This window comes from Heterocephalus glaber, unplaced genomic scaffold (assembly GCF_053883595.1).
Source record: "Heterocephalus glaber isolate CG9 unplaced genomic scaffold, H.glaber_assembly_v1.0 deba00001446, whole genome shotgun sequence".
Lineage (NCBI taxonomy): Eukaryota > Metazoa > Chordata > Mammalia > Rodentia > Bathyergidae > Heterocephalus > Heterocephalus glaber.
In genome coordinates, this window is record NW_028258298.1 from 1446096 (window position 1) to 1457812 (window position 11717).

At 43.1% G+C, this 11717-nt stretch overlaps 1 protein-coding gene across 1 annotated transcript in view; it reads right to left on the reverse strand.

Annotated features, from left to right (window-relative positions):
• The window catches only part of LOC101716216 (beta-galactosidase-1-like protein 2), a 76705-nt gene extending 67935 nt beyond the window's left edge, over positions 1-8770 (reverse strand). Inside the window, 3 exon segments of the mRNA XM_087214256.1 lie at positions 7163-7304; positions 7307-7368; positions 7498-8770. Coding sequence (XP_087070382.1) covers positions 7163-7304; positions 7307-7368; positions 7498-7589 — 296 coding nt within the window. The 5' untranslated portion in view covers positions 7590-8770.
• Positions 8771-11717: the final 2947 nt, after the last annotated feature.

Sequence of the window (11717 nt, forward strand, 5' to 3'; positions counted from 1 at the left end):
AGGAATTATTTGCCCTATTTCTCTCTCAGTGAGTCTGTCATTGGTGTAGAGGAAAGCTATTGATTTTTGTGTGTTGACCTTGGAACCAGCTACTTGCCTGAATTTGGTTATTAAGTCTAGAAGACTTTTGGTGGAGTTCTTGGGGTCTTCTATATAGAGTATCATGTCATCTGCAAATAATGACAATTTGACTTCTTCATTTCCTATCTTTATTCCTTTTATTTCTTTCTCTTGTCTAATTGCCATGGCTAATGTTTCCGGAACTATATTGAACAAGAGTGGTGATAGTGGACATCCTTGTCTTGTTCCTGATTTGAGTGTGAAGGATTTCAGGTTTTGACGATGCAGTATGATATTGGCTGTTGGTTTTTCATAGATGGTTTCTATCAGTTTGAGGTAGAGACCATCTATTCCAATTTTTTGTAGGGTTTTTATCATAAATGCATGTTGGATTTTCTCAAATGCTTTTTCTGTGTCTATGGAGATAATCATATGGATTTGTCCTTGGCTCTATTGATATAGTGTATTACATTGATTGATTTGCTTATGTTGAACCATCCCTGCATCCCTGGGATGAGTCCCACTTGATCAGGGTGTATGATCTTCTTGATGATCTTCTGCATTCTGTTTGCCATTATCTTATTAAGGATTTTTGCATCTATGTTCATTAGCGAGATTGGCCTATAGTTCTCCTTTTCAGTTGGGTCTTTCTCTGCTTTGGGGATCAAGGTGATGCTTGCTTCCAGGAATGAATTTGGGAGTATTGCTTCCCTTTCAATTTCACTGAAGAGTTTAAACAGTAATGGCAGCAGTTCCTCTCTAAATGTCTTGTAGAATTCAGCAGTGAAGCCATCAGGGCCCGGGCTTTTCTTAGTTGATAAGTTTTTAATTACATTTTCAATTTCATTGGTTGATATTGGGTTGCTCAGAATTTTTAGGTCTTCTTTGTTCAACTTTGGTAATTCATATGTATCTAGGAATCTGTCCATTTCTTCTGTGTTGTCCATCTTATTGGTGTATAGGTTCTGGAAGTAAATATTGATGATCTTCTGGATTTCTGCTGGGTCTGTTGTAATTTCACCCTTTTCATTCCTAATTGCATGGATATGGGCCTTTTCTTTCCTTTTTCTGACAAGGTTGGCTAAAGGTTTGTCAATTTTGTTGATTCTTTCCAAGAACCAACTCTTGGCTTCATTGATTTTTTGTATCATTCTCTTAGTCTCCATTGCATTGATTTCTCCTCTGATCTTTATAATTTCCTCCCTTGTATGAGCTTTGGGGTTGTCCTGCTCTTCTTTTTCTACAAGCTTGAGGTTCAGCATCAGGTTAATTGGGCTCGTTCTGTTTTCCTAATATGCGTATTCACTGCTATGAATTTCCCTCTTAAGACTGCTTTCATTGTGCCCCATAGATTCTGATATGTTGTATTGTCATTGTCATTTAATTGAAGGAACTGTCTGATTTCTTCTTTAATTTCCTCTATGATCCATTGGTTATTCAGAAGTGTGTTGTTTAATTTCTACATGTTTATGAAATTTTTTGAGTTTCTTTTGCTATGGATCTCCAATTTCATCACACTATGGTCTGATAATATACAGGGGATAACTTCAATTCCTTTGCACTTACTTAAACATGTTCTATGTGTGAGTATGTGGTCTATTTTGGAGAATGACCCATGTGCAGCTGAGAAGAATGTGTATTCTGATTTTGTGGGGTGGAAGACTCTGTAAACATCTGTTAAGTTCATTTGTTCAAGAGTTCGATTGAGTTCTAGTATTTCATTACTTATTTTTAGTCTACTTGATCTATCTATTTGTGACAGTGGGGTGTTGAGGACCCCCACTACAATTGTATTAGTGCATATATGACTTTTCATGTCCGTTAGTATTTGTTTTATACAGTTGGGTGCACTAGTGTTTGGTGCATAGATATTTATGATTTTCATCTCTTCCTCTTGGATTGTTCCCTTTACAAAGATGTAGTGTCCTTCTTCATCTCTCTTAATCAGTGTTGGTTTGAAATCTACTTGACCTGCAAAGAGAATAGCTACTCATGCTTTTTTCGGGTTCCTGTCACATGCAGTATTGTTTTCCACCCTTTAACTTTCAGTCTATGAGTTTCCTTTTGAATGAAGTGTGTTTCTTGTATGCAGCATATTGTTGGATTTTGCTTCTTGACCCATTCTGCCAGTCTATTTCTTTTGATTTTTGAATTGAGACCATTAACGTTGATGGTTATAACTGAAACATATTGAATTGTCATTGCCATGACTTTTTCTTTTTGTTGGGTTGTCCCCCCTTTACATTTAATTTCTTGTCATGCCAGATGGGTTCATTCTGCTTCGCTTCCTGGGGTTGTGATCCTCAATGTCTGTTCCTAGGATATTGTGTAAAATTCTTTGGAGTGCTGGTTTGGTATTCACGAAGTTCCTAAGGTGCTCTTTGTCATGAAAGTATCTTATTTCTCCATCCATTTTGAAAGATAGTTTTGCAGGGTACATCTATCTGGGTTGGAGGCTGTCTTCTTTTAGGGCTTGGAATATGTCACTCCAAGCTCTTCTTGCCTTGAGGGTTTGTGTTGAGAAGTCTGCTGTGATTCTGATGGGCTTTCCTTTGTATGTGATTTGTTTCTTTTCTCTGATTGCTTGGAGAATTTTGTTCTTCTGTTGTGTTTCTGGAATCTTAACAATGATATGCCTATGTGTAGATATTTTTTGATCAAGGCTATTTGGAGTCCTATATGCCTCACTTATCTGTATGTCAAGCTCTTTTCCCCTGCTTGGGAAGTTTTCTGCCATTATTTCTGTGAAGAGATTTTTTATGTCATCTCCACTCTCTCCTGTTTCTTCATTGAGCCCAATCAGTTTTATGTTATTCTTCTTTGCATCATCTAGCAGCTGCTGGATTGATTTCTCATGTTCCCTTATAATTTTGAAGCAATATTTCTTTTCCTGGTCACTAATTGCAATCTTATCTTCTATATCTGAAATTCTGTCCTCATATTGGCTCATTCTGCTGTGTAGACTTTCAATGGAGTTTTTCATGTCCTGGAAATCTATTTGCATCTGTTTTATGGATTCCATTTGTTTCTTATGTTGGGATTCCATCATGTTCCTCAGCTCCTCTCTAGATTTATTAATCATGTCTTGCACTAGGGGCACAATTTCTCCTGTTATCTGAGAAATTATTTCTGATTTCATTTTTTCCAGATCCCCTTTTGTTGCCAGTTCAGTGGGTCCAGGTGGTTGAGTATCAGAGTGTTCCATCTTCTTTCCCTTTGGGGTTGCTGTAGGTGATCTGGAAGTCTGGTTTTGAGACTTATTTACATGTTTTCTCATTTCGACTGGGGCGGGTGGCTGGTAGCGCCTGCATGGATTACCTCCTCTGAGCTGGGTGAGGTGGGCTACGGGCCACGAGCATCAGTAGGGATGGTGACCCAAAAGCCCTTTCCTGTGGGCTGGGAGCAGCCAGAGGGATGGTGGCCGGGAAGCCCCTTCCTCTGGACCAGGAGCAGTGGGATGGCGGCTCAGAAGCCCCTCCCTCTGGGCCGGGAGTGGTGGGAGGGATGGTGGCCTGGAAGCCCCTCCTCTGGGCCAGGAGCAATGGGACATAAGGTGGCCCAAAAGCCCTTTCCTCTGGGCTGGGAGCAGCGGGAGGGATGGTGACTGGGAAGCCCTGTCCTCTGGACCAGGAGCAGTAGGACGACGGCTCAGAAGCCCGTACCTCTGGGCCGGGAACAGCGGCACTCAGTACCTTGGTCTGGTGGTCTGGTGTCCTCTGCGTCTTTGTAGTGTGGAACCAGGTGGCTGCCTGTCTGCAGCGGGGTGATTCGGTGTCTTCCGTGTGACTCAGGACCTCAGTAGTACATGCACAGACCTGCCTATCTGCAGCAGGCTGATTTGGCGTGTTCTCTGTGACTCAGGACCTCGGTAGGGCATGGGCAGACCTGCCTGTCTGCAGCGGGGTGATTTGGCGTGTTCTCTGTGACTCAGGACCTCGGTAGGGCGTGCACAGACCCGCCTGTCTGCAGTGGGGTGATTCGGAGTCTTCCGCCCAACCTGTATGTCAAGTTCTTTCCCCTGCTTGGGAAGTTTCCTGTCAGCACTTCTGTGAACAGTTTTTTTATGTCATCTGCACTCTCTCCTGTTTCTTCATTGACTCCAATCAGTCTTATGTTATTCTTCTTTGCATCATTTAGCAGCTGCTGGATTGATTTCTCATGGTCCCTTACAATTCTAAAGAAATTTTTCTTTTCCTGGTCACTAATTGCAATCTTATCTTCTATATCTGAGATTCTGTCCTCACATTGGTTCATTCTGCTCCATAGACTTTTGATGGAGTTTTTAATCTCCTGGACATCTGTTTGCATCTGTTTTATGGATTCTATTTGTTTCCTATGTTGGTATTCCATCATGTTCCTCAGCTCCTCTTATTTTTTTATCTGTGTCCTCTCTAGATTTATTAATCATGTCTTACACTATAGACACATCTATGCTATCTGAGAAATGATTTCTGATTTTATTTTTACCAGATCCTCTTTTGTTGCCAGTTCAAGGAGTCCAGGTGGGTGAGTATCAGATTGTTCCATCTTGTTTCCCTTTGGGGTTGCTTTAGGTCATCTAGAAGTCTGGTTTTGAAACTTTTTTACTTGTCTTCTCATTTCAATGGGGAGGGGGGCAGGGGGGCGTGCTGTCATGGCTCACCTCCTCTGTGCTCGTGGAGGGGGTATACGGCGGCCCGGAAGTCTCCCCCTGTGTGTTGGGAGCAGCTCACCTCCTCTGTGCTTGCAGAGTGGGGTACGGTGGCTCGGAAGCCTCCTCTTGTGCACTGGGAGCGGCTCACCTCCTCTGTCACAAGCTTAAATACTGTATAGTATCTTTAATTTGAGTAAGGCATAGTACAAAGAAAGAGCACAATAAATATATGACCAATAGAAGGAGACAAGAGGATAGATCTCTTGCAAGTAGGAAGGGGTCCAAAAGAACACAGGTGAGAGGAGAGAATGATAGGAAAGAGAAATAGGCAGAATAAAGATATGTCATGTACAGGAACCTACAAGCCTCAATGAATGTAAACATTATATGTCATAAACTTGAGATAAGATTAATAATATCAACCTGAATGAAAATGGGGAATTTTCATTTAGAAGAGGAGGGGAGGATTGCAGGAAGGGGAAGGGACTTAATAAAAGAACCAACCTGTGGTGTTTACATGTACCCACTCCCCAAGATGACTGTAAACTGTATGTCCTGTAAGATGTACTAATAAAAAAGTGAAGGAGAAATAAACACTTCCTCAGCCAAAGACACAATAAAATAAAAATATGAGTAAATTGGAGGCTAGCAGACCTGCCATGAAAGAAATGTTTTTTTAAAAAAACTATCTTCAGATAATGATAAAAGGGTCAATTCTTCAAGGATATTAAATCCTTAATGGGTATGTGCCCACAGAGTGTAAAATCACTCAAAGTAAAACAGAACTTCAAATCAAAATGGACACATCCATTAATATATGTAGAGATTTCAACCTCTGAAAGTAGACACAATCAGTAGGCTGAAAATCAGTGATGATATGACAGAACTGAATAGTACGATCAATTAAACAGACTGAATTGCAGGGTATTTTATCCACAACAGCAGAACACACATTCTTCTCAATCTTACACGGAATATTCACCAAGACTCGCTAGATTCTGAACCATAAAGCATACCTTAATAAATCAAAACTAGATTATTCAGAGTATGGTCTCAGAGAACACTGTGGGCAGACACAGAGCTGGATGGACAATTTGTAGCCAACCCACCTCCTCTTTGAGTGACTTTTGCTTTCTCAACAATGACACCCCCAGCTCCTCTCCTATACTATTTCTGGGGAGACTCAGTTGCTACACTGCCTCTGCCTCATGCCAGCACCAAGTCTACTCAGTCCCCTTCTATCCTGTGTCAGAAACCACCACCAACCCAGAATTCGTGCCTGCTTTTCTAGTCTCATCGCAGACCCTCCAGCTGGAATGTGATCTTAACCAAGTCCCTCCTTTCAGCACTTTGCTGACACTTGAATCCCACAGCTTCCCTGGCACTCCCTGCCTCCCTGCAAGTCAATGAATCTGACCTTGTCAGACTAGGTGCCTCCATGTTTGTGGCTGTGAGCTATTAATTTTTTAAAAGCAGGGCCGAGGATTTAGCTCAGTGGTTCCGCTGCCTGCCTCGCAAGTGGAAGGTTCCGAGTTTGATCCCGGGTACCAAAAAATAAAGAAATAAAATAAAATAAAAGCAATGCAATTTATTTATAATGCTAAATCTATTTAAAGTATAAAGCTGCCTTTATTCTGCAGTAATACTATTTTGTCTCTTGGTAACAGAATGCCTTTTAGTTCATGAAATAATTGTAAAATTTTATTTTTCTGTGTATATTAAAAATGAACAAAAAGTTTGACAGTCCTATTTAGACTAAAAATGGTTTTGAAATTTTAATAGTTCATGAAAATTTCAATGTCTATGTGTCACTGCTATATAAAAGCAACTAAAAATGAGGAAAAAAGAGAAAAATGATGTGTAAAAGGTATGATGACAATTTAAGGGGAAATGCTTTAAAATAACATTCCTCATCACTCATCAAATTAATTTCTAGATATTTTTCTTCTAAGCCCATAATTTAAAAATTATTAAGCCACTGAAAAGGAAGACACTAGAAAAAATGTCCAAACTATAACAGATATGTTAGAAGGACGGAAAGAAATAACTAATTATGGATATGTTAGAAGGACAAAAAGAAGTACCTAATTTTCTTTAATTTCAGCTTCCAGAATGTGGATGATTGTGTTCTTCCCCGGTCTGGCTCTTAATGAAACCCATCTTCCAACATGCATCATACCCTGGGATTCCTCACTACAGCCATGACTCCTAAGCAAGTGAGAATTTCTAAGGGGCATGAGACTCACTATCTCAGATTCTCCAGTGAATAGGGACCATCTGTGGTTGCTGCTGCCTCTGAAAACTGGAATCCTGGGCCTTGGCCATAGTGACCATGTTTAGAGAGAGGCCTTGCAGAGGAATTAGAGCATCCTTAGGCTACTGAGAGGAGACAAGGGCTTTCTAAAAACAACAAAGAAAGTACTAAAAAGATGACCTTTAGACTGGTCTTGAAACAAGTACTAGGAGGACAGCACTCATGTGGTGACAGTGTTGAAGCCACAGGCCTTCAGCTTCAGCAGGCGGTCCCTCCAGTACTCCCTGGGCACCCGGAAGTAGTGGATAGTGCCTGCTAAGATCAGGAATGGGCAGCCTTCTAGCGTGAAGTTTGAGCCTCAACTTGTAGACCCACCCTGCGGCTCTTCAGGTAGGAGGGTGTCAGGAGAGTTTGATTAATCCTGTAAGGACAATGGAAGTACATAAAGTCCTAGACATACAGGCTGGGTAGATCAGAAAGGCCTTTCCTTCAGTACCCTAAGCATCCCTGCAAAGGAGAGAAACCTCCATAGCCTTTCTTTGAAACATACCTGGGTAAATGGTCACGGCTGAACTGCTCCATCACTGATAAGGCTGAAGATAGGCACAGGACACATTCGAGTCTCACCAGGAAGGTCCCCATGCTGAATAGGACAGAAGAGGAGTCAGAGATGCAGGGCTTGAAAGAGGGCAGCTGGGAGCCAAGAGAAGCCTGCTAGGAGGATGGTGAGGGTGACAGTCCTTTGCATTGCCTGGAATCACAACAGCCCAAGGTCACATCTACTCACTGGGGGTAATGTCTACTACTCTGCATAGCAGAGTTGCCTGCCAAACTCCTGGATTTTCTGACACCATGAGAGTTTTATTACACAACAGAGAATGATCTCTGGGAAGGTTGTCAGAGGCATGAAGTCTAACCCTTTGCTGCCCCAGCATAGTCAGGAGGTGAGAGGAATTCCTGCATAGAGGGTCCCAATTCTCTCCAACCCAACTCTGCATTTCTCTGCTATCATAGAACATCACACAGTGAATTTCCAAAGCATATCGTTTTCATGGCCCTGATTTTCTTGATGCTGCTCACTATGGGACAAATGCCCTTTTCTCCCTGTATCAAAAATCTTATGAATCCAAGATGAACTGAAGCGGCACGGTACTGCAAGTTAGACAGCTGCCCAGCTCCCAGAGCAGTACCTGAATCAATAAATGTTTCCTTTAAGTAGCTAATTTACCAATTCAGTTTAACTTTTTTGCTTAACAGGTATTTGTTAACAGGTTCAGCATGATATTTCAATACATGCAGACACCATGCACTGATCAAATTCAGCCCTCTAAATCCACATCCCCCAAACTCTGCTAATCACTATTCTACATTCAGGTCACCACCACCCCACCACCCCACCCCCTGCAATAAATGTTTTTTGAACAAGTGTGATTTGCCAGAATTACTAAAACTATATAGCCTCCATATGATTCCGGTTTTAGTATTGGGTTTAAAGAGTGTTACCTTGGGTAGAGTCGGAATAGGCTGTTTAGGGGATTACACAGCCCAAGATAGAGCAAAACAGAGTGGGAAGGTGGCTCTGAGGAGTCTCAGAGGCTGAGCCAGAACTCAGCGGACACTCCCACACACACCGGGAGGCAGCAGTCAGAGGACACAGAGCCAAACCTCAAGGGACCCGAGGAAGGCCTGGCGCAGAGTCCCTGAGAAGGCGACTTCCCTGAAAGCCCCCGGGCGCCATCCAGGTCCAGGGCACCGGACCAGAGCCACCTTCCGCGGTCGCGCCCCCTCTACTCTCCAGGCCCGGTCGTGCCACCACCGCAAGGGGACCGCGCCCGCGCCTGCGCCCGCGCCCGCCCGCCAGTCCAGCGGCGCGAGAACCGGCCGGGAGACGGTGCGTGCCGCAGCTGCTGACCTCCGGCACGAAGGGCTTCCCCTGGAGCCCGCCCGCAGCTGGGGACTCCGAGGGCCGCTGTACTCCCGAAGACCAGCGCCGAGCCCGGAGTGGGCGGGCCTGGGGCCCGGGCTCCAACCCGCCCAGCTGCGCTTCAGAGGCAGCAGAGGAGCAGTGGGCTGCAGGCACCCTCACCTGAGCGGGGAGACCCACGGGGGTGTCTAAGTTAGACCTTAATTTAACACCTGTGAGGTTGGGGTGAGGCTCCCTTCAGCTTGCGGGGTGGGCAGAACACTTGCAAACTTCCTCTCCTCTGAATTTTACATAATATAGATCTGGGCTCCAAAGGAACTCCCCTCTTTTTAGCAAACTTCTCTGGATCTAAAAAGAAAACAAAAATCTTTTTCTAGGTCCATCCACTACTGGGCTAACTTATCAAAGATTCCATTGGGCTGCATTTTCCAAGTCGGCTCCTAAAAAAAATTTTTTTTTTTTTTTTTAGCTTTTTGAGGCAAGGTCTCCCTTTGTAGTTCAGAGTGGCTCTGAACTATGTACCCCAGGCTGGCCTCGAACTAGCAGTGATCCTCCTGCCTCAGCCTCCCGAGTGCTGGAATTACAGGCTTGTGCCACCATGCCTGGCTCTCCTGACTAAATTTTGATTATAGCTCTCCCATTTTCTCTGCCCCTGCCACAAAGCAGGCAAAAGTGTATTTAACTGATGTTTAGGAAGTTTTGTGATGGTTTCTCTTTTCATATTGGTTTTCCTAATTGCATAACTCTATTCCTCCCACCCCCACCCACCTCTGCTGCACTGGAACTGGAACTGAATCAAGGGCCTTTGCCCTGAGGTACATTCTCAGCCCTTCTTATTTATTTTGAAATGAGCTCTCACCAAATTGCCCAGACTGAGCTCAAATTTGTGATCCTTCTGCCTCAGCTTCCCAGAGTACTCGGATTATAGGGTGCACCATGACAGGCTTTGTATTGTTTGTTTAAATCTCTTTCTGTTCTATGCTCTTTCTATCTGTTCTATTTTTAGCGCTGTTCCTGAAATATTGCAGAAGAAAACCCTCCTAAAATTCACTCTATTAATAGAATTTGACCTTTCCTGTGATTTTATTAATTTACAACTATCATACTACTTAAGTTATTCCCCTACAACTTCTTTCTTACCTACTATTATCCATAGTTTTTTATACTTAAATATTTGATTCATCAGGAATTTATTTTAGAAATGACTAGCAGATTACTCTTAAATTTCTTTCCTCTTTAATTTGAAAGTAAACATTTATCATATACTAAATCACCATGTACACTTGTGTTTGTGTCTGCATTTTGTATTTTATTCCATTGCTTTGTCTATGCCAGATCCAGCATGCAATGGGCGTTTAGCCCTTGCCAGACACAGTTCTAAATTCAGGTTCACTCATTTATTATCATAATAACACTACGTGGTAGGTGCTCTAATTAAATTATTAATTATTAAGTTAATGAATATCAATTGAGAGCCCACTATATTCCAAGCCCTGTCGTGCACACTGATAATACAAAAATTTAAAAGGTAGCTCATAATAATATGCCCTTGTGGAGCTTGACATTCTAATGTGGTAGACAAATAACAGAAAGGATCAATACTTAAAACTTACACTGTTATTTGGTTGTCAGTACTGGGGGAAAAGAGTAAAAAAGAAGCGAGGAGTGTGTGTCTAGAAGAGACTAATTTAGTTAGAACCTACGAAACTCTCCCAAGTGTGACCTGGGAGTAGACGCCTTTAAGAAGTGAGGGGTGAGCCAAGGATTTAGCTCAGTGGTGCCACCACTTGCCCTGCAAGCTCAAGGACCCAAGTTCAATCCCTGGTACCAAAAAAAAAAAAAAAAAGTGAGGGGTGAGTCATTTCAGTACAGCAGTGAAAAACTCCTCAGGCACAGGGAACAGCAAGTGCCCAAGCCCTGAAGCAGGGACACACGGTAGTAAGTCTGAGAAAGCTCAGTCATAAAGGTGTGGCATGAGTCCCAGACATGAGGCTGATACGATCTGAGAGGTTAATGAGAGATCCAGATCATGCTGGGCATTAGACATCAAAGCCAGCAAGCACTTTAACTCTTGCCTCAAGTTTGATGGTGGGAAAGTGACCCAAGTGCTTCGAGGCCAGGAATAGCATGTTCTGACTGGCATGGTGACATAGTCTCAGTGCCCACAGCAAGTAAGGGAGACTTAGTTGTAATAAGGAGAGAGTTGATAATTGTTTGGGCCAGGGTAAGAGCAATGTAGGATAGTGTGAGGTGGTTAGATTCTGGACACGTCTAAAGCTACACAGGGACGTAGAGTATGAAGTCAAGGATGACGCCAAGGTTTTTGAGTAGAGGGAAAATGGGAAGATGGTGTCTCAGTTACTCTTGTCATTGCTGAGGCAAAATACCCAACACCAAAGTTAAAGGAGGAAAGGTTTTCAGCTCACAGTTTGTAGAGGCTTCAGTCCATAGTCAGCTGGCTCCAAGGCAAGGTGGCATGGCAGAGGGGCATCGCAGGGGAGAAACAGTTCATGGCAAAGCAGGGAAGGCAGAAATCAGCAAAGAAGCAAAGTAGAAAAGCACCTTCTTTCTGTCACTTTATAATCCATCTGGGCTCCCCAGCTTTGGGTAGTACTACCCACACCCAGGGTGAGGTACCCTTAATCCCAGCATCACACTCAATCCCAGAATCACATCCTTAATCCCAGCATCATACACCTTAATCCAGCCATCTTTGCAACTTCCCACCTATGACCACATGAGGCTTTGAGGGGATATCTAGATATAAGCCATAACATTCTATCCTGACCCCCAAAAGATTCATGGGCATCCCTTTATGCAAATGGATTTTAGTCCATCTCTAAGAG